This window comes from Leptonotus elevatus, chromosome 10 (genome assembly GCF_054856555.1).
Source record: "Leptonotus elevatus isolate MCC_2025b chromosome 10, RoL_Lele_1.0, whole genome shotgun sequence".
NCBI classification, from domain to species: Eukaryota; Metazoa; Chordata; class Actinopteri; order Syngnathiformes; family Syngnathidae; genus Leptonotus; species Leptonotus elevatus.
Genome location: NC_141248.1, coordinates 13,709,969 through 13,735,881, shown reverse-complemented (window position 1 = coordinate 13,735,881; position 25,913 = coordinate 13,709,969). Strand labels below are relative to the sequence as shown.

At 39.4% G+C, this 25,913-nt stretch overlaps 2 protein-coding genes across 6 annotated transcripts; one reads left to right on the top strand and one right to left on the bottom strand.

Moving 5' to 3' along the window:
* Positions 1-1,557: 1,557 nt before the first annotated feature.
* LOC147167185 (uncharacterized) lies at positions 1,558-24,632 on the bottom strand. 5 transcript variants are annotated; one of them, XR_015096268.1, is made up of 6 exons: positions 24,541-24,632; positions 23,918-24,027; positions 22,243-22,418; positions 13,906-13,970; positions 8,892-9,122; positions 1,558-3,664 (listed from the first exon to the last, which is right to left on the bottom strand). XR_015096268.1 is itself a non-coding variant. In XM_086086750.1 (5 exons), exons 3-5 carry the CDS (start codon positions 22,304-22,306, stop codon positions 8,946-8,948), a joined length of 306 nt encoding a protein of 101 aa, XP_085942876.1. In that variant the 5' UTR covers positions 22,307-22,404; positions 23,923-24,027; positions 24,541-24,632; the 3' UTR covers positions 8,199-8,945. The 5 variants fall into 5 exon arrangements, 1 of the variants encoding a protein (XP_085942876.1); XR_015096269.1 differs by having other exon boundaries at positions 22,243-22,404; XR_015096267.1 differs by having other exon boundaries at positions 23,923-24,027.
* Positions 8,979-16,681, top strand: gata2b (GATA binding protein 2b). Its single transcript, XM_086086749.1, has 6 exons — positions 8,979-9,146; positions 9,229-9,680; positions 9,842-10,429; positions 11,374-11,519; positions 14,127-14,252; positions 15,850-16,681. The coding sequence occupies exons 2-6, from the start codon at positions 9,458-9,460 to the stop codon at positions 16,126-16,128; spliced, it is 1,362 nt and encodes a 453-aa protein (XP_085942875.1). The 5' UTR covers positions 8,979-9,146; positions 9,229-9,457; the 3' UTR covers positions 16,129-16,681.
* Positions 24,633-25,913: the final 1,281 nt, after the last annotated feature.

Genomic DNA, 25,913 nt, shown 5'->3' with positions numbered 1-25,913 from the left:
CCTGCTGGAGGTTTTCTTTTCTTTTCTTTTCTCTTTTTTTTTTTATCATCCCCGCACCTTTTTATTGCGCACCCGTTATTCTGTGGTGTCGTTAGATATCAATCAGTCGTGCTATCATCTCCGCTTATCCTTTCTGTATCCATCAGTCTTGTTGACAAGGGAGGAACAGCGGCTCGCAGTTGTGTCACCACAGTATCCTGGCACGGTGTCTGGAGTGGGGTGATAGTGGTGCTGTTGCGAGCTGTGAGGGGTACCGGCGTGCTCAGTTGCCCCAGAGCCGGAAGCCCAAGATGGGCAGCGGTTAGCTTGCACATACCTCTCAGAAGCTCTGAGCTCCCTTAAGGGAAGTTCCCCCCGTGACTTGTGTCATTCATTAATGCCTCCGTAACCGAAACAGATATCAGAGTGAAAACAGAGACCTTCCGCACCTTCGTACCACTTTTGGCCTCCTGATAAAGTAACTGACAGTGACCTCTGTGACCCCTGGAGCAAAAATTTGCAAGGATTATCGTAAGTGTCAATGAAACCACAAGCATCTTATGATTGGCAGTGGGGGGGGGGGATTTATGTGCAAAATCAAAAACCATCTCTGTGGTGATCTTAACAAATGACTTCAAATGATTATTAGCACCTAAGCCTTCCACAGATTAGTCAAACTTTTTTTTTTTTGACTAATCATATGATCTCAATCTCATTTAAAGGGATTTGCTGGCAATATATGCAACCTTATATTATGTGAAAGCATTTGCTAGTCAGGCCTCAAGACAAATTTTGTTCTGGCTCAGGCTTTATATACAATCAATTAGAAGAAGTTGCGAAAAGCAGAGGGACCAATGAATAAATGAAAGTATTAATATTAAGATGGATTAAGGTATACGAAGGCAGGCCTCCTCAAGCTTCACATAGCAGCTCCTGGAGGGCCCAACCACCCTCATCATCATCACGACGGCTTTGATTCCACACGATGACAACTACAAATTGAACAGCAGATGGCAGTGTTGCACAAAAGAAGACGACTCGAGCATTTTACTGTGTAATCTTGTCAGGCATTCATCACTGATTTGGGTTATTAGTGCAAAATTGTTGCCAAAAAAAAACATAAGACAAGATTAATAATAATAAAAAGAGAAGGGCTTCACTCAAAGACTACACCTGATTATTGTTATTATGTATAAACAAATGAGTCTGGGGTCACAATGGGGTACACTATAAATATAGCAAAATATAATTGACCTTTTTGGCTCCAATTTCTCAAACTAATCAAACAACATTACACAATTTCAAGAAACCTGGTAGTTTTGAAAAAAACTCATTGCAGTCTCTACTTTCACCACAGGGGGCACCATACTTAAGGTCAAATGTCAAAAGGACATCGTGCCCAAAGTCAGATCTGTGGAAGGCATTTAAAGACAGATGTCACAATATTGTTTTGCCCGGTTCTATTTAGAATGTTATCAGTTTAAACACGAGTGTACCCGCATTAGAAAAACAACAACCTGACCGCTCGCCCTAAGGATAAAATTGGCGATGAACTTAGTGGCGGCATAATAGCAGAGGGAACATCGAATGGTTTAATGTGCTCTGAGGGCGATAAGGGCGCTCACGTGTTCCGTCGGAGGGGAGCAGGCGGGGGGGCCTGTCTGTGGGGAGTGAGGCTAAGGGGCAGGAAGCGGGAGCAGGCGAAGTTTCAAAAAGGTGTGCGAGTGGAAGAGGCCGTTAGAGGCCTCCCTCCCCTGACCACAGGCCCAAGAGGGAGGCAGCATGTACCTGCTTGCATGAGACGTGCAAGGCAACACAGCAAGCAAGGCAGCGTTCCGTTTGAAACCGGAATTCAACAGAACAAGTGTATCCTGATGTGGTGAAGGCTTGGGGGGAGTGTGGGGAGGAGGAGGCGAGGCAGAGAGGGAGAGCACAGATGGCACCACGTTGCAGGCCTCACTCCACCTCATGACTCCACCTCATTTCAAATCTATATTTGCACAAGAAGGCTAAAGATGTTGCAGGGAGGAGGAGACACTAAAGGTTGAAGTGTATGACTTTTGAAACAATCACATATACAGTATTTACTGTATATATATATTTTTGTACTCTACAACATTAATATGAACTTATAAGTTAGATTTGTTGTCATCGGGTGATGGCATGATGCCATGCAACACTAACCAGAAACTTCATTAGGTACACCTGAACACTCTATAAGAGCAATATCAAAAATTCAGTCTTGACAATAATCATTTGTGATTTATACCTTTAAAAGGTACGAGTAATTGTATATTAAAGTATTCATTTAATAATAGGTTGATTGTTGTGGATGTAGTTTTGCGTGATGTACAACTGCAATACGTCACACTGAGGCCATTTTACATTTTGTGCCAATCGTGTTGCTATATATATCAGGGGTCTGCAACCTTTGCGGCTCTTTAGTTTCTCTCCTGTGGCTCCCTGTGGATTGTTAATTTTTTTTGTAGAAATGAATATATTTTTTTAACATTTATTTGTATTTTTCTAGATAAAATATTCAGTAAAGTTAGAGTCCAAATTCTTGACTTGAGAGACAAAAGGTAGATGAAAACGTTTTTTAAATGATCTAAAAATGTCCAAAAAGTAATGATAAAATGTCCAAAAAGGAAGAGGAAAATTAGAAAATTACCATAAAATGTCCAAGAAATTGCCAAAAATGTCAGAGAATTAAATTTAAAAAAGGCAGAAAAGAAAACATTTAAAAATAAACCAAAAATGTCCAAAAACAAAAGAAAGAAATTTACCAATTACATATCTTTAGTTTGCCAGAAAGGTCAGAATTTTTTTTAAAGAAAGGCAGAAAAGAAAACATTCAAAAAGTAACTATTAAAATGTCCAAAAACAAAAGGAGAAATCACGGAAATTACCATATAATGTCCAGAAAATGTATAAAAATGTCAGAAAATTGATAGCCAAAAAAAAGGGGAAAAAAGTTTTAAAAAATGGCCATAACATGTCCAAAAAACAAAGAAGAGAGGCAGAAAATGAGGCAAAAAAAAAAAAGAGTCAGATATTTGACAGAAAGGCAGAAAAGTCTAAAAATTTATGAAAAACGAAGTATAAAAATTACAACAGCAAAAAAACCCTGAAGATGAAAGGTGAATCTCAAAATATTGGACGCAGCATATTTTTCTGTTATGGTGCAGCTCTAATTAGCTCCTGGGCCATCAATAGATTAGACTAACACTAATACATTATTTCGTTCAACACAATGTTCAAATGTTTTATGGCTCCAGACAGACAGATTTTTGGGGTTATTTATTTGGCCTTAATTGGCTCCTTCGACAAGAAAGGTTGCTGACCCCTGCTCGATATGGACGAGCTCACTGAAATGCTGCACAAAGTGGAAACAAAGTTTGATGGTTAAAGTATAGGGGCAAGTGTAGAATCCCACTGAGTTAGAGTCTAAAATGGGCATGATAGAGGAAAGGTCATAGAATATAATCTATAACTATAATCTACGACACATTTGTCATGAATGATGAAGCAAGCGTGTGTCAATGTGTGTGCGTGTGTTTTTTTTTCAATCAAGTGCTTTGTGGGGACTCACCTTCCTTCTGGTGACGCATGGCAAGTGTTCCCATTGTTGGTTTCTGGGTGAAGATTTAGGGTAAAAAATTGCGGCGTGAGGATAAAAGAGAGTCTGAAACGAAAAAACAAACACACACGTTGTAAATACAATCTCATGACCCCTTTGTCTTTGAAGAAATACAGCAACATTTAAAATGGGGATTTTTTTTTTGAGGTTATTAGTTTACAGTAGTTTGTGAGCTGGAGAACAGAGGGAGGGAGATAACAAATGTAGAGACAGATCAGAAAATGTTGAAAGTGTCGCCTGTGTGTGTGCGTGTCACAGAACGAGAGCCAGGCAGGGCGGATTGCCTCTGAGAATGAGCTTAAGCAAAACAGCCGACATCGTAGCACAAGAGGAGGGAAATCAGGATTTCAAGACTGAGGATCAGTGTCAGATTTGACACGCGGCAACTGCACATGGCGGGAAAAAAATGGTTGTAGAAAATATTGCACACAAACATACCCACAAAGATATATAGCGGAGGTTTCAGGTGGGGAATTCTTGTGATGAGGCAAACAGAGTTGATGTTTATGTGATGGCAACATTCTGTAACGATTTACCATTTTGGATGCGGTGACGTGTGATTTATCTTCGTATTACAACTTTTCTGTGTGCTAGAGTTTTGTTTATCGATTTAATATGATATATTTTTACAGTTGTATGACAGTTCACAATGTTACACTTAAAACTACCTTTAAAGTGAATAAGGGTATATAAATAATGATACAAACATAATTCTTCCTCAGAAATGTACACATTTGAACTATAATCTAACATTATTGTTGACTCCAAATTCAAACTCAGAATTCCAATTACTCCGCATGCTTCCTATAGAATTTTTTTTTCTTCTAAACTATGTAAATATAACCCTGAAATAAATACAATGCAAAAAGTCATTTTCGATTTAGAGTCACAAGATCAATAAACATACCAATGTGGTTGCTAAAAAGAAAAGTCTGTAGATTCTCATCCATCTAGGTTATGGTAATCCGCAAAGGTTGAATCAAATTAACTGGACTCTTCCCGTTCAAAACATGTTACGGGCAATTATGCTAGTTGACTAAAGAAATGCAGTTAAAGACGAACACCCCCCCCCCCCCCTAAACTGAGACTATGAAACTACACTCACTGCTGCTTTGCTGACATTACAAGACAGACACACTCAAAAAAAAACATTGGCGCACAAACACACAGTATCCCCACAGGAAATGAATTAGACATAATAAAGGTGAAAAGTCTGAAATTGGTGAATAGACTTTGAGGTTGAGGGTGGCGGGGAGAGAGCTGTTTTGAATTCTTCAACTCCCCGGACGGCGTTGACTGACAGGTTGTTAGTGACAAGGTGTTGTAAACGCTCAGTTCCTGCTAGTCTCTTGGCAGGAAGTGAAGTATTAAACCTTTTGACCTCTAATTAGTCATTAGAGATCATTTTCAAGACATCCCACAGAGTGATGGAGGACACTTCGGGATGTCTCTGGTACTTTTCTTGAAAACTTTAAGTGGGATACATGCAAATAAATTGCATTACTCAACACACATTAGAGTACACTTTACACACTGCCATAAGCGTAAATGTGATTCTTAAAAACAAAACAAAACGGGACAACACTGTTCTACATCTCCCAGGGGGAAATGTACATTATGACGTGTTCCTAGGGTGCTCCAATGCCATTATTATGATTATTAAGCCTATTTATACCTGTACTTTTTGGACCTTAGTTGAAAATGAACAATTACTCGGGAGTCAAATAATGATATTAGGTTATCATCTCCATCACAAAGATTTATGAGCAAATTTATTTTAGGATGGATGTCGCAAAAAAAAAAATATTTATGAGCAGATATGTAAGATGAAAGTATCTGTCCTGAACTTGGTTTGACATCTTTTCACTGAGCAATATTGACACTTCACGCTAGGTGGCGCTGCCCACTAATTTATTCCAACCTGAAGCGCAGTGAACGGCCCGGATGGAATCCTCCAGCATCTAATCTTACAGTCAAGGGCCTTTCGAGACGGCATACATTTCTATACCTAAACTATGATGTCGTTTCTATGAGTTGAATCATTTACTTCAAAAATATAAATGACTGAGTTCGATTTCATAAAATGTGTAATTCAATTCAATTAAATTTTTGTTAAGACGACATCTAGGTTAATTTTTCTGTGAGAAATCTTCATCTTCATATCGTGTCCGGAGAATTCACGATATGCATGATCAAATCTGTACGCATGAATTTGCACCTATACGCACATACGAGATCAATTATTATAATACATTTTAAGACTTAAAAAAAAAAACTGATTTGCTCAAACCCAGCCAGGACTACATGAAGATTAAATTCAGAGAGATGTTGTTGTGTGTGCGCTTTGTGTGTCAGCAAAGGTCATCTTGCAACGTTTAAATATGAAAAAATATGAAACGCTCTGTCACTGGAAGGAGGAGGAGGAGGAGGAGGAGGAGGAGGAGGAGGAAGAGGAGGAACACTCCTGACTGGCTTGACTTTACGTTTGACCTTTGAGGGAAGGAGAACTATAATCCTTGAATATAATAAGAGTGTAAGATATGGAAAATGAGTGCTCCGTTATCTGCGTTACCCTGGAGACCAGCAGCAGTAGCAGCACCAGCACCCTGCTGCTGCACTTGCCAACTTATTAAAGCATCCATCTTGTATTTATGGCTTGGGAAATATATTTGTATGGTACGCCAAGCCAACACACACAAGCACTCTCTTTTCCCACTGAATAGCGCAAATCTTTAAGTCAAGTCCGTGGAGATTTCTATACACTTTTGAATTTAAAAATGATTTCGAACTAATTTTCTCATGATTTAGAAGAAAGATTAAAACGAAACTGTGAACATGGCTGTGCAATCTTCAGTATTAAGTGGCTATAAGATCTAGCAAAGCCAGTTTGCAACAGAACATTTAATCTTAATACTTAGCGGTTCGAATTTTCTATCTGCGCAGATTTCAACCGCAGTAATATTCAAATATTATTTTTTTCCCGAGCAGCGTCGAAGCGGCTGTGTCTATTTAACCCTTATCCAGTAAAATCCGACATGAAAGAAATAATATTCGTGATGCCACAACAAAGAAGCGGAACCTCAGATGGCTGCCACAGATAACCTAAAAATAAAAGAGGGGAGAAAGAAGCCCACTGCACACAATAAAAAGAGTTTGCACATGCAGAGCGTTAAATGTGCAAATAAAAAGCTGACACGCTTCTCCCTCCTTGCATCTATCTGTGTGTCTATCTATCAATCATCCGCGCAGATCTGGACCAGCAAATGATGCATTCCCTGCATTAGATGTATTTGTTGTGCCAATTTGAAAAGGCGGCGATAATCTGGGAGCGAGAGATAAGAAATACCATTTATTCTGCGCCACTTGGGAGCCTATTTCCCGGGCCGATCAACCCCCCCATTCTTCGCGACACCTCCAGCAGCCCGCTGATAACGATTAGGCTATTTATTATCTTCACAAAGAACAAAGATTAGCCCGCACCGATGAAAAATTACCCCGGGATGGGTTAGAGGGACCTAAGGATCCGAACTGCATTTTATTTCCAATTTGGCTAAAATGCACATTCACACCAACAATAATAATATAATAATTAGCATTTGTTTTAACAAACACAACTCACACAAAAAAACAATAATAATAAGATGACGTCGCCTTATTTTTATTATAGGCCAAAGCCACTTCCGTTTCTTTGCATAATAAGATTGTGCGGTGTTGAGACCTCTTTTTCTCCTTGGATCGTGAGGAAAAAAGGAGCATGAAAAAAGAAGAGGAGGGATTGAATTAATGTCAAATCCTAAAATGGAAGTGGATGTTTGTCGCCGATAAGGTTTTATCACCAGGCAGGATCAAAAGGGCTCACACGAGAAGCATGTGTCTGCTCATATTATCATGCTGATGAGCTCTAATATATACCCAAAGCCACTCTGCTCCCTTTCCTCCGTTGACGTCAGTCTATTTGGCTTTTTTTCCCCCCTATCAGTAAATAGTAAATAATCTCCCTATTGGAGATGACAAAGAAAAAATAATATGCCAACCGTTTAACTGTAAACCTATTAGGCCAACTGTGTATTTTATTTATTTACTTCTTTTTGCTGCCTCTTATTTGTTTCATTATAGTTCAAGCTTATGCATATCTGGAAAAAAGGTCCTACTGTATAGGATGGTAAAGGGCACCTGTGGTTATCCGAAAATTTAGAAAACTCAAATATGGTCAATTTTGAAAGGAGATGGCCTGCAGAACAACACATAAATTCATACATTATCAGTCACTATAGCAGAGAAATTCGCGCATTACATCAGTGTAAATGTAATGGGGATAAATGAGTAGAACTACAGGATGAGGAAACAAAATTAATAATAATATACCTGCCAAATTCAACAAATATTCAGTTGGGTGATATCATTCTTTGGGTCTTGGGAGTTTATTTAAGAAAGAAAATAACTATGACATCGATAACGCATGATGCTCGCAAATCATAAAGTTTTGCAACAGAGAAGACTTCACAATGTTAATATTAGGCCCCATCATTATTGTGGCAACAAGTTGATTAGTGATCACTTTCACAGTGCAAGTGAACTAATCAAGAGAACGTGTCCCTTTGATGGGTGTGTTTCAATGGGAATGTCGTCACTGGTGAATAGCCTAATCTCATTTCATCTGATCTAATCGATATGTAGTGAAGTTGCGTTTGCCCATTGGAGTTTCCTCGAAATGAAATCAAAGAAAGTGCACTTGATGTATATTAAGTTGTCACGGAGTAAATATAATTTCCTGGAGTTCATCAGCTGGGCAACCTCCGTCAATGCCTCTCTTCTCACTATCTCTATTGCAGATAATAATTTTAAAAAAAATCACGTCCTGAATCAGTTTTTTCCCCCTTTCCCTCTGATGCAATGACGTCAGCAAACGGCGTCAAGCAGGCGGCAGTGTGGACTTCCAGGGCTGCACGCGCTCCCTCTTCAATTATTGTCTGTCAATCACGCGCGAGGAGGGAGAAATAAGGACCCCCCCACCGCACCCACACACACAAACAGTAACATCAATTTATGTAAACTATACGAACTAAGATGCTCGTTTTGGAGCAATTTTCAGAATGCAGAAAGTAGTAAATGACCATAATCATCGTCATCATAAAGGTCTGGGCGTACACTTAAATTTGGAGAAGAATAAAAATGGAAAACTTCCCTGCCACTCTAAAGAGATACCCAACAGTTTCATCAAGTCATACCAGAGTTTAAAATCAGGCACACAATCGGAGATAATCTAAAATACCTTGAAGAGTATCCTGTCCGGAAGCCCCGCCTCCTCTCTTCTACCCTGGCCTCCTCATTGGCCGAAAGAAAGCCTTTCCTGGTGACTCCGCCCACAGCTTGACAATGGTGGCTGCTTGCTGTCAGGCAGGCAGGCGCAGTTACGTGTTGCTTCAAGTCCCAGTGGACCGGCAGAGTCTTCTCTTGACAAACACTCGGACGCAAGCAGCACAACCGCACACGGACGCAGCACCTGAAGGACGCCAAGTTACTCCATGTGAGTACACTTCAAAGGCGAATGCTGCTCATGCAGTGTTTTTATTTATTTATTTTGTAATATTTGCATTTGCTCACTGCAGATTTGGACTCCATGTGCAAGAGAGGAGTTGAATTCAATTCGGACGACAGCAAACAACATTAGTGCTTCAGTGCAAATGGCCATTGTGAAGATCTCTTGAAGGAGAACGCTGCAAAAAAGGACACTTTTTTTTTCTCCCACATCCGTGCGTTTTTTTTCCCATCCTTGGATATATTTGGCTATCCATAAAAAAAAATAGAATCAACTAACTCCAGCGAAGCAAGCAGAAGATGGATGTGGCGGCTGATCAGCCCCGCTGGATGCACCCCCACGCCGTGCTGAACGGCCAGCACCCGGACTCGCACCATCCCAGCCTGGGCCACAACTACATGGAGCCTTCAACCCAACTGCTGCCCCCGGACGAGGTGGATGTCTTCTTTAACCACCTGGACTCTCAGGGGAACCCGTACTACCACAACCCTGCCAGGGCCAGAGTGTACAGCCAGGCGCACGGTAGGTTTCAAATGTAACATTTGATGCCGTAAAAAAACATTGCGAAAGTAATTTCCTCTTCGCATATTAATAGTTTTAATAGTGTAATAAATTCCCACGGAGACATTTTAACGCAATTCTTCCTCGTGGGCCTGTTGTCACCTCCACTTTCCCCCTCGCAGCTCGCCTGTCGGGGACACAGGTGTGCCGGCCTCATCTCATCCACAGCCCGGGGATCTCCTGGCTGGACGGCAGCAAAGCGGCTCTGTCGGCCCACCATCACCACAACGCGTGGGCCGTGAGCCCGTTCAGCAAGCCCAGCCTGCACCACCCGGGCTCGGCGTCCCCCGGAGGCCTGTCGGCGGTCTACCCGTGCAGCGGCACGTCCAACACGGCCTCCGCCACTTCGCTCACGCCGCCGTCCCACTCCAGCCCGCAACTGTATACTTTTCCCCCGACGCCCCCGAAGGACGTCTCGCCGGACCCGGGGACCGCCTCGCCGAGAATGGACGAGAAGGAATGTATTAAATACCACGTTTCGTTTTCGGAGGGGATGAAGATGGAGGGTTCGAGCCCGATGAGAAGCAGCCTGGCCTCCATGGGTGCTCAGAGCGTCTCCGCCCACCACCATCACATCCCGACGTATCCCACCTACTCGCTGCCTGCGGCTCACGAGTACGGCGGCAGTCTGTTTCACCCCGGCAGCCTCCTCGGGGCTTCCAGCGGCTTCAGCACCATGAAGAGCAAAGGCAAAACTCGGTCATGCACCGGTGAGTTCTCTGGAAATAACGGGCGCTGGATTTGCATGACAAACAAATATAGATACAAATATAAAATTGAACAATTGTGTGGAAAATAACGTTGAAATCACGCAATGCTGGAAAATGTGAATTTAGAATGTAAATAAGACATTTGACATATTTTCTATTGAGGGTTTTGTAAACAATATAGTGTTTGTTAAACCGTGTAATAAGCTTATTAAATTATGTTTTTAAAACAAACAAAAAAAACCTTAATGGAACACATTTGTTGATGAGCAAAATTAAAGCCAAAAAGCATTGTTGTTATTTTAGCTCTATTATTTATTATTGCTAACACTCCCCCCAAAAAAATCAATTTGTAACAGTCAAATGCTAGCCTAATTTATTAATTTTAACGACTCTTGATTTTAAATGCCAGTCTTTGGCAGTGAAATTAATGTGTCATTTCCTAAATTAGAACAGTCTTCTCTGAAAAAAAAAAGAAAATAAATGGTTATCAAGCATAAGACTGCACTCATAGCTGAACACAGTGACAATAATCCTCTTTTGTTAACCGTGACTCTGTAATTACTTCTGAGCTGGCTTCAGCCCAACAGCATCCGAGATCTGGTCACGTCCCAAAATCAAAAATATTTAGCTTTAAATGAGACTATGTTCCCTTAACACCATCATACAGTATATCATTTCTGGTTATTACATTTATAATAGATTTAGCACTTTTTTGAAAATGTGATTTCTTCAATTATTTGTATTTATTGTTTATAATTATTCTTAAAACATGATGGCAAAAAAAAAGCAGAGGATACCAATGACTTCTTAATTTGTCCCATTGCTCCATAATTAGCACACATAATCTTTGCATTTGAGTTTTAGCTTCATGTTAAGGTAAAAGATGAACAAAAATCCCCTTTACACATTCATCTCAAATGATGGTGTGACTGCGTTTCCTTCAGAGGGCCGCGAGTGCGTGAACTGCGGCGCCACAGCCACGCCATTGTGGAGACGGGACAGCACCGGACACTACCTGTGCAACGCCTGCGGGCTGTACCACAAGATGAACGGCCAGAACCGACCACTCATCAAGCCCAAACGCAGACTGGTGAGTCCCCGCTCGTGTTTGTGTTGCGGGGCGAGTAAATACGAGCGTTGGCTTGAGTGGGGGAGGGAGAAGACAATTCCAGGAAAGTTATATTTTTCCAAAGAGTTTCCAGGAATTGTGTCTGGACTTCACCTCTTGCTCCTCCAGCTCGAGATGTCAGCCGAGCGGGACCTCGCTGCTTGTTTCTGCTATCATTATTGCTGCTACTTCTGATACTGTCGCTGATAGCGCCCCTCACCACGACCACGCGGGGAGACGCTTTTTAATATGACATCATGATCTAATCTTTTTAATATGACATCATGATCTAATCTTGCTGGGGGGTTTTTGAGAAGACTCATGCCGGGGTTTCGGGCAGCTTTGGACAAGGAAACATAGTGGGAAAGAAAGATATATGTTAAAAGAAAGAAGTTGAGAAGAAAATGAGCCAATATAAGAAAGCAGTGTGGTATGCGTCCCACTTAAATCAAATGTTCAAAATATACATATTGCTATAGTGTATTAACGTTTGTGGTTTTTTTCAATCCAGTACAGTATATTTACAAAGCACAGTTCAGTTGTATTTAACATTTAAATGTATATTTAAATTTAATCTTTTAGAACGTGTCTTCAATATTTATTTGTGTATTTAAAAAAATATATATATTATTTTTTTCCCTTTATTTAAGTGCAGTGTTAAAACCTTTGCCTCATACTTGGAGAGTTAAGTATTTTTTAGGATGTGCTTCATTGTGGATAAATTATAAAATGCTGATGGATAAAGAAGCAAGGTATCATATTTGAAAATCTATAGCACGAAAAAGAAAAATCTAGTTCAGCAGGGTGATATGAGTTAACCTATGAGAATTACGTTTGTTTATTGACCTGAATTGATCAACATTGTGTGGCTGTGTGCATGTCGACCTTATCTTAAATATATTCCACATGTTTGTGATTGATGCAAAATATATGATTTCAACACGTTCTATCAATAATAGCGTATAGGGCCATATTTCAGGCCCGGTTTCCGTATGGCTCGGCAGTGACTCTTGTGTTCGGTGGCAGCAGCCTTTCAGTTGTTTCCTATCCGGATATCTGACCGGTCCAGATAAAGCGGCGGGCCCAGCGTCTGTTTCCTCCCTCGACCTCCTAAATAGACTCAGACCTCATTTTTCAAGTGGTCAAGCACCCGTGGAGCAAAAAAGCACCGTTTCAAACTAGTTGGGAAGATTAGGAAAGTTGCGCAACACAAATGAACGTCGTTGCAGCGTTTTTCAAAATGTTTACTTCCCTTATACATGCCGCACGTTGAACTGAATGGCATATTTATAATTAATGTGAATAGTTTAGTAAAAAAAAAAAGAGTGGAGAGAAGTTTGATGAAAAAAGAAAGTGCTGACTTGTAGTTTTAACAAGAAAAGCTAATTTGTTATCAAGTAGGAGTATTTTTTTATTATTTCAGAAAAACAAATTGGCACCAATAGCAAATATTTCCTTACAAATCTTAGTTGCAGCTTCCTTGTTGCGAAAATGTTTGTGTTTTTCCAGCGCAGTGGGAATAAGATTAATATCTTGAACAAAACCTCATCCAAGGCAAAACAATCCTAATTTGGATGGATACGTTTAGACCACCTTCTCCGTATTTCTGAATCTTGTCATTACGATTTCGCACGATGCCCTGCAAAGTCACACTCTAAAAATAGTTGGGTCAAAAACAACCCAAATTGGGTCAAAAAGGGACCGACCCGACTGCTTGGGCAAATCTTTTAGGCCCGAATGACACACTAAACAACTCCCCCAAAATTGTTTTTTTAATTTTTTGGGGTTATCAAAATGTATTACTGACAAAACAGCCCCAAAAATTGGGTATTGTGTTCTTTTTTTGACCCAACTTTTTGGTTTACGTGCATAACCTAAAAATCTGACTTGGGTTGTTTTGTTGGTTATTCATTTGACCCAACTTTTGGGTTTAAATAAGTAACCCAAAACGTTGGGTCAGTCCCCCCAAAAATGGGTTGTTGTTTTATTGGTTATTTATTTGACCCAACTTTTTTTTGTATAAATAAATAAACCAAAAATGTTGGGTTGGTCCCTTTTTGACCCAATTTGAGTTATTTTTTTATCCAACTGCTTTTAGAGTGCAGAAGCATTTGATCATCATCAGCCCCAAAATTTGGGTATTGGGTTATTTATTTGACCCAAATTTTTGGTTTACGTGCATAACCCAAAAACCTGAATTGTAAAAAAACAAACAAGTTGGGCTGATTTGTGGGTTATTCATTTGACCCAACTTTTTTTGTTTAAATAAATAAACCAAAAATGTTGGGTTAGTCCCTTTTTGACCAAATTTGGGTTATTTTGATCCAACTGTTTTTAGAGTGCAGAAACAATTAATCTCGATCCATACCAAAACGCAGTTGGTTCTTGCCGCACTTTCACACGTTCCATGGACATCAGTGATGTAGTTTAATCCTGCAAAGAAACATAAATAAGGGATGAAATTGTAACAGCGTATATGGAGGCAACATTATCCTCACAAAATGTTATTATGTTTAAATGAAAAGATCCCACGCTGTTGAATGACTCTTAGTGAGTATTAGCAGCGGTCTAACCAATGTCTCTTTGCAGTCGGCAGCCAGACGAGCAGGCACCTGTTGCGCTAACTGTCAGACGACCACCACAACGCTCTGGCGGCGCAACGCTAATGGAGATCCCGTGTGCAACGCCTGCGGCCTCTATTACAAGCTGCATAATGTAAGTCTCCCAGTGCTGATCGGCAGGTTGGGCCCGCACAAAGCCGACAGGGTCCAGTAGTCGGGAAGTGAGCGGGGCAGGTTTCACTGATTGTTGAGGCAGCGAGGGGAGAGTGAGAGTTGTTTGACCCGCTCACACACTGCTTGGACTTGAGGCCGCTCGGTCTCTTTGTGCTTTATTGTTTCCATGGTTATTCCCCCGAGAGTCACAATGGTGCGACTGCTATTGAGTGAAACCACAAGGCCGGGATCGATATGAATAGCATGAAGATGGGCGACGTCTAAATTCACATCAGCTACTCGGGGTGCATATTATCAAGGGATGAGCGAGGTGATGTTTGTTAAAAAGTAACATTTGGCCTGCCGCATACCGAGCGATGCGGCCAAACGCGACTTAAGTGGTCAATCATGGGGTGGGAGGAAAATAATTGCAGACACACACCCGCGCACCAGGCGATCGGCCCTCACAAATGAACAAACTTGCTGCGACAGGAAAACTGTGTGATCAGAAAACAATTGAATTTTTGGTTATTAAGAATCAGATTTCCCTGGTTAGTCATGGAGGTTGTTTAATATCCTGCAAACAAACATACAAATTAAGGGATGGAATTAGGGCTGCAACTAACCATTATTTTAATAATCGATTAACAATCTGTCCATTATATTGAAGATTAAGCATTTAGTTTTGTAGAATAGAATTTATGTTAAATTTTGATTTAACACAAAGATGGCTTTTGTTATAAAAAGCTATGGAGCATTTTGATGACACAGACTCTCCACGCTTCACTTTTTAGCCACAGTGACTATGAGATTATAAACATGGTTAAGGACTACTTTAAAAGACAATTTACTGTATTGATGTGGCTTTTGGTGGCGAGCTGTATACCGAAAGATTGGCTTTGTTTTTGCTTTGAAAGCTCATGCGATATGACGTGGCATTTTTACTTAGCCGTTACAGCTGCCAATGACATCACAGATTGCAAAGATCGGGGTTGGCATTTTCCTTAACACAATGTGTTGTTCAGTCTAAATGCTTTTATTAAACTGAAATACTGTTTATTATACTGCGTTAATGCTGCTGTTTTGGTTAGCAACATAGTACACAATGGCTAGGTCATTATTGGTAAAATTGGTGTGTGAAATATATTGTCTACACTCTAAAATATTTGGGTAAAAAATAACCCAAATATGAGTCAAAAATGGACCGATCCTCTACTTGGGTCAATTTGACCCAACTTTGAGTCAAGAAATGGATCTTTCAGTGTAAAACAACTCATAAATATTGGTCAGATCGTTTACTTGGGTAAAAAAAGAAAGAAAAAAGGTTCATTTAGTATAAAACAACCCAGTAAATTGGGTCAAATTGACCCATAAAGTGGATTAGTCCTTTTTTTATTTATTATCCATAATTGGGTTACTTTTGACCCAACTGTTTTTAGAGTGTATAAAGTACCCTTTAAATGATAGAAAAAGGGAGGTATTTAATTTTGTGGACACACCCATCACGTCTCTATCTAAAATATGTTTGAATCCTGCTTTAAGAGAGTCTTAAAATATAATTTCTTGCATTCTAACCTCAGAACTGTAACTCCTCACAGGTGAACCGACCCCTGACCATGAAAAAAGAGGGAATACAGACACGAAACAGGAAAATGTCCAGCAAGTCCAAAAAGATCAAGCGGTGCAACGAGAGTTACGAGGAGTTTACCAAGAGTCTTCATGACAAGAACTCGACCTTCAGCTCCCTGGCAGGACACATGTCCATGGGCCACTTGCCGCCCTTCAGCCACGCCGGACACATGCTGCCCACTCCCACCCCCATCCACCCGTCCTTCGGCCACCCGCACCACTCCAACATGGTGACGGCCATGGGCTGAGGCGGGCCACGGTGGACGACACTACGGGAAGACATTTGAGGGTCTTCTGATTGATTATGCAAATGGTGTTGTTGGACTAAATGAGGTTAATCTATAGGTACCTAATTCTTCTACTTCCTGCTGGCCCAGTACAGACACACACATAAAAACACACAATAATACAACTTAACATTGCTTCGAATTTGGACAGACGGACAACAGGACTGCATTGTGGTTCAGATGGTGTTTATAGTAACTGTGAATATTGTATAGAAGAAGGCGATGAACCAATCTCCTTTATTACATTAAATAAAAATATGCTGGAATTGTTTTTTTTGTCATCACCGAAAATAGAAATAAAAAAAGCAAGCAAACAAAAAAGCTTTATGATTTATAATTTGACACTGTTAATTGTAATTATTATTATTATTATTGCTATTCAGATAATTTATTTTCACTGCTTTGTTCCTTGATTATATTATGTTGTTCCAGTTACGACTATATTTTTAGCTAAAGCGCTTTCTTCTGACTTGGTCATCATTTATACTCATATGAAATAAAGATATCAACTTCAGACGTATCTGCTCCTTCTATCTGCCACTTAAGACTTCATGGTTACATTCCTTTTCTTCAGATGAAAATGTAGATAGTTTGAGATAAGATGACTGTATCTAGCCAAGCAATCTATAGGTCCTTAAATCTATATTATTACTTCATCCATGAATCATAAGCCTGCATCAAAGACACCACAAAAACCTAAAATACCCGGTTAACAACCACATCGTATCCCAATGGACATCCTCCAACTGTTAATTATTGTGCATTCTTATCAAAACCCTTCAACAAAAATAATTATTATAAGGTCAGCAAAAATGAGCTGTTAAATGTCACCATTAACAAAAATAAATAAATATGCACAATTGGATAAATCATAATTTTTGATTGATATTTTATTTCAAGTTATGATACAAGCACACATGATCATGTGATCATGATCCAAATAAAGCTGTGACTTTTTTTTGTGTGTATTTGGCGCATACAAAAAATACAACAAACCAAAATATTCATACGTGTTAATTTTTTACGATGCCAGTTTTAAACGCCGGGATTATCTGCATTAAGTAAAAATAAATAATAAATAAAAATAAATGAATAAATCAATTAAATAATGAATACAAATATAATCGGTATTCATCTGGACCCATTTTAAATCCTTTTTAGGATTAGGTGCATCATTCCTCTGCTCATGCTGTACTGTGTTGTAGACAATTAAGTTTAAATTCTGGCAGTGGTAAATTAATTATGTCACAATAAAAATAAGGGCAAAAAGCTGAAAACATCTTACGCCATAGTACAGTCAAAAATGAAAAAAAAAAAAACTAGAAGCACAAAAAAAACTAGACAAATGTACTAAACATGCAAGCCCTATTGGGATGCCTGCATGATGACACGGGTCAACCCAAGTGCAGCACACGGTCGCCCCTCAAGATTTCCCTGACCTTTGACCCTGGAAGCACTTATTCCGTCTTTTTTCTGGGCCCTCCCGCCTTGCTCTTGGAATTATTCATAGACACTTTTAAAATGTCACGTCCTCCCCGAGAACATGACAAAGCAAAACAAGGAGGCAGTTCCCATAAAGATTAGGAAAGAATGAAAAGAGTAACGTTGGGACTGGGTGGCCGTTGTAAATCAGCTCATAAGCAAACGACATACTTCCAACGTGCAACTTTGTACACACATCCTCCCCTCTTCATTCCATTTGTTTTTCTAGCTAACTCAATTATTGGACTCCAAGACAAAGACAGAAGTGAGTTTAGAGGAGTGAACTAGCACAAGCGTGATGAAATGATAACAGATGAATAGAGGGGGGGGGGGCATTTTTTTACAGTGTGAAAGACTTCATATGACAAAGCTACTAAATAACATACAGGCAATGACTCAACAGATTTTTTAATGAGACTTTGGAAAGAAGAGCTTCAGGACAGAATGGGTACACGTAAGTCCTGAATCTGAAGACAATGTCCAGGATAGACCAAAGCTCTAGAATCTTCAGAACACAAAGCTGAGAAACATGAAGTCACAAATTTCACGACAATGTCCAAGACAGGCCAAAGCTCCAGAAAGAAACAGAGCTCAAGTTTTCAATCTTACATGAGGTTATTCTCTTTGTGGTTATAAAAAGACCTTTTTAGAGCTGTCAAAATTAATCGACAAGTAATCAACTATCGAGTAATAATCAAGTCATCGTTTGGAGCCATTTTTTTACTAATACACTTAAATGCAAAATTTTAATGGATCACATTAGTCGATTAATCGATTGAATAATCGATAGATTAATCGATTCTAAAAATATTTGATAGTGACAGCACTAGACATTTTTATACTTCACTGACTTTCGACCTGATTTTGGAACTGATGTTGTACCCACTTGTGCTTAATTTCGACTGTTTGATGACTGCACACGTGTGACGATGCTAATCAAAAATGTCTCACCTATTCATTGCGCAATGAGACAGCTGCATCCAGTTCAGAGCCTTTCAGCATTTCCTAACTTCCTAGTGTCAAGTTTATGTTACACTTTGCTCCGGTAAAAGAATAGCCAAGTGCGTAATACCGATCTTGTCAACTATGGTTCGGAGTCGGACAAACGTGCACGGCATCTTTATCATGACCTTAGAGCTGCTAATTGATAGCAGAATCAGATCCATCTAATGCGAGCAGACTAGCTAAAGAGAGAGATGAAAAGTGACTCGTCTCCATCATCTCAGTCGGTGTATTTTCCTGCTACAGCTCGTTATCTTGGCGAATTAGAAGTGAGAATATACCCCCGGAAGAGGAAGAGGGAGTAGTCAGAAACAATTACTATATGATGAGCAAATGACTCTTGATTTCGAGACTGTCCGTATCTCTTTCCCCTGCGTAATTATGGTCCAATGGCAACGACTGTATGTCGGACAGCAGACTCAAAAGCACCACGGAAGGTAAGGGCACAAATTGGGGCGAGTTTCAGTGACATTTGGGTGTCATGCGCAAAGGTTAAGTCTTTGCTTGAGATCTGAATACAGTAATACCAAAACATACAACAAAGGGCAAGAGAAAGAAAAGCCGTATGAAGCGTGTCCCGCAGGAAGAATGACTACTCAGAACTTTAGACAGTGACATACTCTACTCACATGAGAGTGAATAAAGAAATGTGAAGGTGTTGCCAGCCACTACTGGACTTGCCTCTGTACATGAAAGTGGAGTGACAGAAGAAGTTGACATGGCACATTCCCACTGGAAAGCGGGACACTCTCCAAGCGCCACAAGCACTGACAGTCCCTTTCAGACTGCTTTTCTTCACCTGTCTGGGGCAGACAAATTCATCCCTCTTGTCTCGGAACAATCCCTTCTTTTCTCCTGCCGCTTGCACTGCTGACAGGAGGGAGGGAGGGAGGGAGGGAGGGAGGGAGGGAGGGTCGCCAAAGTCCTGTGTGTGCGTGAGCCCCTGGGACTGGGCGTCTTGGCCCACTATCTTATAACACTGTTGACAAAAAAAAAAAAAAAAGGGGAGGCCCAAGGCTCAGCCCTGAGGAAATTTGAGCGGGGGGGGGGATTGATGTCGTGCCGTGGGGTCCATCGAGGAGTATTTTTTATGACATGATGAAGCAGCAGACTTTAGTTTCAATTTATCTACTTTCCCTTTGTCAAATGTTGCAAATGGGACCAAAGATATTGGATATTTTTTTCTGCCTTTTTTTCTATCAATTTTCTGACAATTAATTTCACATTTTATGGTAATTTTCGGGATTTCTTCTTTTGGTTTTGGGCATTTTATAGTTACTTTTCAAACGTTTTCTTTTCTGCTTTTTTTCAATTTAGAAGTACATTTCACTGTAATTTTTGGTATTCATTCTTTTGTTTTCTAAAATGTTTTCTATTATGCCTTTAAAAAAAAAAAAAAAAAATCTGACTTTTTTGTTCTACTTTATGGTCACTTTTTTGGTGGACTTTTTTAGGTAACTTAAAACTTTTTCATCTACTTTTCATCTATTTTTCTGACAACTTAAACTCTGACAACTTTTGAATATTTAATTTTTTAGTTTCATATAAACCATTCATTGATTTAAAGACTATTTTTTCTAAAAAAATACAAATAAAAATTTAAAACAATATATTAACTCATTCACTGCCACTAGATGCCAAAAATTAATTTGAACTCTTTCTATTAGTTTTATACTTTTTTAAATAAGAGTATGAACCCCCCCCCCAATTTTTTTTTTAGTACATTTAGAGCAGATATAAAATTTGTGAATAATCGTGAATTAATTACTGAAGTCATGTGATTAATTATAGTAAAAAAACAATCTGCTTCCTCCTCAGGTCATTTGAATCGGTGGAGGCTGGTGTCTGTGGATCTCACTCTGCTTCGTTTGTCCTTCCTTCCTTTCCTCAGTCTCTCCCTTTGGTCTCTTGAGGTCTCCCTGGTTTTTTGGATTTGTTGGAATTTAGATGTTTCTGGGGTTGGTGAAGCATTCTGGTTGGTGGCCCGGTGGGTGGTGTCTGGCCGGTGCTGGATTTCACTTTCCTTTGTTTTCTTTGGTCCCCTCGGGTCTCCTGACGGCGGTGTTCGGTTTAGGTGAACGGTATGGGATTTTTTCTAATAGGTTTTTGGTGAGCTAACGAATACACACACACTCGCACGCACGCACGCACATACACATACTCACCGCCATACAAAAAAAAAAAAAAAAAAAAGAACAATGATGACATTACCAAATGAACAATACTGAGCTCTTTTTGAAAAAAATAATAATAATTATAGTAAAAAAAAATTGGTCGCCTCTCGATTTAAAAAAGAAAAGAAAAAATTATTAAAAATTAGGGGCGTCAGGCGAATATTTTTTTTAAATTGTAATTAATCGCATGACTTCACTAGCTAACTCACGAATAATCACAAATTTGTTCTAAATGTACAATAAAAAAACTTCTAGGTTTTCACACTCTTGTTAACAAAAGGGGGAAAAAATGCTAAACTAATAGAAATAGTTCAAATGAATTGTTGACGTCAATAGCCGCCAATGGCAGTGAATGAGTTAATATATATATTTCAATTACTATTATTATTATTTTTTAGCGGGATAGAGATCCAAAGGGAGCCACAGTTTTGCGGGCAAAACAAAGCAAAAGCAACAACCAAGCAACATCTCTTAAATTGAAAGCACGCAAGTTAGGACACTTGTAAGTCAAGGCAACCACATTGGTAGAAATCAAAAAGGGTGGAGCTAATAAACGATTGGGTGACAGAATCAACACTTTCAATGACTGCAACAAACAAAAGCGCGTCTTCAGTAGACAGCCACATGCCAAGAAGAAAGAATGCTAAATGCTGAAAATCCTCCATTGTTGTCTTTTGTTTAGCGTGTTGCAGTCTTTGTTGAACTGTCAGGTTAACGTTGTGTCGCTCTAGTATGATGACGTCATGATCTAATATCATAATGCTAAACCTCCTCATAGTGAGCTGGAGTGAACTGCACAACTTGGTGGAATTATGGCTCTAAAGAGGCTGTTAATAAAAAGCATAAGCAACAACCAGACATGTGGAGGTTTCAATAAGTGATGCGGTTGGCTGAAAATCAACGACAGTATAGAGTTAATCATGCAAATATATATTGCGACACTGAACTGGTAAAAGCGTAGTATGTCAAACATGCACATTTGCATACAAATCCATGATTTTAGATGGCAAATATGGAGCTGTGACATCCTGAGCTGACAACTGCATAACTTATCAGCTTTTCATTTCCTCTCCCTTTTATTGCTCTCTTTCTTCGGATATACCGTATATAATTTGCAAACTGCATGTCCCTGTAACCCCTCCATATCTCTGACATAGCTCCATTTTTTTATACATCAGGCGTTTTGCATGCAGAATCATGAAATCCTAATCAGCATTTTATGACATTTGATCATAAAGGGAACACAAGCCGCCTCATATTGCGTTGAATGAAAATGATACAATAACTTTCACACACGTAGGTGGGGCCAGGGGCCGAATGATGGAAACGGGGCCAAAGGAAACTGGAGATGTGGACGAGAGCGCTGTGAGGAGAAAGACTGGCAATAAAAGAAAAGACGGACACGGATCCTTCTCACCTGGAACCTCTACTGCTGCTGTAAATAACCCACTGGAAGCTCCTCCCACTTCATCCGTCCACATCTTTCATTTCAGTGCCATTGTTGCGCTGACCAACGAGCAACAAAACCCTGTTGTATTGTCCTCTTTACGGCGGCAATAGGAGGAGGATGTTTTGTCACCTGCAGCAGAGAGCCTAATCGGTTCAGACACAAATCACGGTAGGGATTCACAGCAGCTCCAAGTCAAAGAGCCGCCACACAAGCCAGTTTTCTAAATATGATGACCTCATTACATAAATACCTGAGCTCGTCAATTATTTTTTGTTGCATCCGGCCTCCCAAATATTTTTTTAGAGGTGTCAGACGATTATTATTTTTAATCGTAATTAATCGCATGAGTTCAATAGTCACGATTAATTACAAATTTAATATCTGTTCTATACTCTTGTTACTATAAAAATTGGAAAAAAAGTAAAACTAATATAAATATGGATGAATCTTTTAGTCATTGATACAGTAATTTCATAATAATTCATAAAATTTAGTTACAATTAAAAAGATGTACAGCACTGTACTAAAAAACGTGTGATATTGAGTTGTGTTGAAGTCATTTTTCTGCCACGAGATGGCATAATTGCATTTGTAAGACGGTGACAGCTAAGTGCATTTTTCTTTTCATATTAAGAGCTATCTAATCATTAACATGAAGTAACTTGTGAAATTCTGCACATTTTTAAAATTGTAAAACTCAACTTGACCCCAATCTCCACAAATATATGCATTAACATTACATTTATTACTGCTAAATTTTGAGTTTTTGAGTATTTGCTGTGTTGCAACTGGAATTCCCCAAGCACAGGCTTTCCAAGTAAGGGGCGGTGATTAATCGCACATTAAAAAAAATTTGTGGCGTTAATTAGCTTAAAATTAACACACTAATTTTGCCACCCCTATTTTATTTATTTATACCTTTCTTCCTATTATGTTCATTCAACTACCGTATATGACAGATTTCACAGTCACTCAGCTTGTAGTCAAGAATGAAAAGATATCCCACCTATCTCCTCTAAACTTGATCTTTTGTGTAACACACATGATCAAAGTGCTCGTTTACACCCTCACCATGTACTTTTTATTGTCATTTCAGAAAAATACTTCCTTCCATGAACCTTTGCCGTGAGCCACATACGGAGACAATGCTGCCGCATAGTGAAGACGCAGCCATACAATCATTGTGGATTGAGTGACACCTTTTGTGCTCTTGAAACCTCGTCCTCATCTTTTATGCATTGCTCTATTGAGAAATGACTACTGTACACAAACCTACTTTTGAAACGATGCTGAATGTTGATTGGTCGATGAAAATTTGTTACTAAAAGCTCTTTTTTTTTATTATTATTATTTTAAAAAATAAATATATTTTTTTTTAGAGATAATTGGCATAGGGCATCTACATTCCACACTAAGGTCCCCAAATTAAGATATATAAGAATTACTTAAAACTTGCCTTTGGGAATACTTAATTACTATTATATTTACATTGTGGACAAATATATCTTTTGGCGCTCTGTATCTTCTGGAAAACAGCCAAACAACAACAGATCGCTGCATCTGTAATCATGCTGATCTGATCTGACACTGTGAGCAGGGACGAAACTGTACTGTAGATTATATCAGAGACAGACACACTTACTGTACCTAGGCGATACTCCACGTGTGAGAGTGGATTCTGTAAAATTCTGCGACAGGAAGTCAAGTTGGAGTCAGCCCACACAACTCCAAGGATGCAGACATGCTGGAGGCCTCCATTGCGGGAGAGAGGGGAAAAGAAGCGGAAGTCGGCTTCAGACTGCTTGCTTGACCTTATGTACTCTATTAAATTAAAGATTCTAAAACTAATATGAGAATAGCAGGATTGTGATAGCTCATTGTTTTAATGTTTTATTGTGTTTGACAGTTTTTTTGTGTCATTAATTGTTCTTTGTTTTTATATGTCTGTTTTTACTTTATGTACAGCACTTTGTGCGCATGCATTATGGTTGTTCTTAAAGTGAATCAAAAAAGCTGAGTTAAGTTAAAGCAACATGTTTAAAAGAAGAAGACGTTTTTATTAGCATGTCCACTCTAATGAAACAAACATTAATATAAAACATTTCAAAGTCTGAGTAAGACCAACAGGTTAGCATATAAAGGCTACCTCTACTGATGGCTAAAAAGCTACGTATTTAATAGACAACAGCCTTAAAAGTGAGCAACAAGCCAACAACCAAATGATCCAATGCCCCCACAGTCATTTACAAAAAAAATTTGACTTACCTTTATCTTCGAATCAGCCATCCAACAGCTATCTTGCTAAGTAGTGCTAAGTAGTCTCCTACCAAAGTGCTACCAAACTTGGAATGAGTAGATTCTGTCATTTGATTGGCCAAACGAGATGTCAATCATTTAAACCGGCTCAATTATACAGCCCGAACGCTGGTAAAAACATATGTACTGTATTTTAACATAAAAAAAAAGCTAATTTCTACCCTTTTCGAAAAGGGGTTAAACAAACAAAAAAACGTACTACACAAACAAATCTATTTTTACAACACACAATAAATAAACTACAGAAAATGTGCAACACAACAAGCCAATCGCAACATTTTCACATTCAATGTTTTAAAAGCTGTTTTGGACTGAAGTGAAGAGGAGATCTGGGACACACCTTTAAAATAAAGACTAGTGAGAAATTCTGGAAATATAATAAAAGTGTGATTTAATGTTTGATTAAATGTTGACAGTAAATCATTTGTCAGGTGAAAAAGACACACAAAAAAGCGGGGGAAACAGCTTGAGGAATTATGTTTAGAAATGAATGACAACAAAAAAAGTTAAAATAAGTAGGTTTATTTACTTGTATCTGATCAAGTTTCAAATGGCAGATATGGCGATCAAATCTGCCCTATAATAGACGGGGGGTCACCAGGAAGCCCCAACTGACCGCATTAGTAGCCTGTGGACCAGTTCTTAAAATAACTCATAAGTGAAAGGGCTTTTCAAAGAATATTAGAAAAAGGTCATTTGAAAATTTTACAGTAAAACAATTCAAGGCCATCTTATCCTTCTCCTCACTTAGCTAATCCTTTAGCGACAAAGCAGCTCGAGTCAGCAGACAGCAGCGAGTCCTTCTATGATGACAGTAGTGAGACCTGAGGATGATTACAAGTTAATTTCTATGAAAGGTCAAAGATCACAAAGCACTCCTAAGATGGCTCCCAGTTGACTTTGGGTGAGAGGTGCGGTACATCCTGTACTGGCCTGGAATTAGTGACGCTCACATCAATGATTTTATTTGTGTGTGTACGTGTTGTTCAGATTAATGCTCCATTGTGAATAATGGTGGTGGTGATAGAGGAGGAGGAAGGGGGTGGGGGGGCATCAGGGGATCATGTGACAAGAGTCAGACTGAACCCGGCGCCTACACGCTTCTCAGGGGTCACGTCGGGGTCGTCATGTGGTTAATGTGCCCACTGCCTCGCGCACACCAACCGTATACAGTAGATCAGAACACAATGTCCACACAATTCATTTTCACATGATCACATGTCCATAACGTGGACTTTAGATCGCAATTATTACATACCAACAACACATCATTTGAGGCAATTCATTATCATCGCACCCCCTCTTGCGCTCTCCTTGCCGGG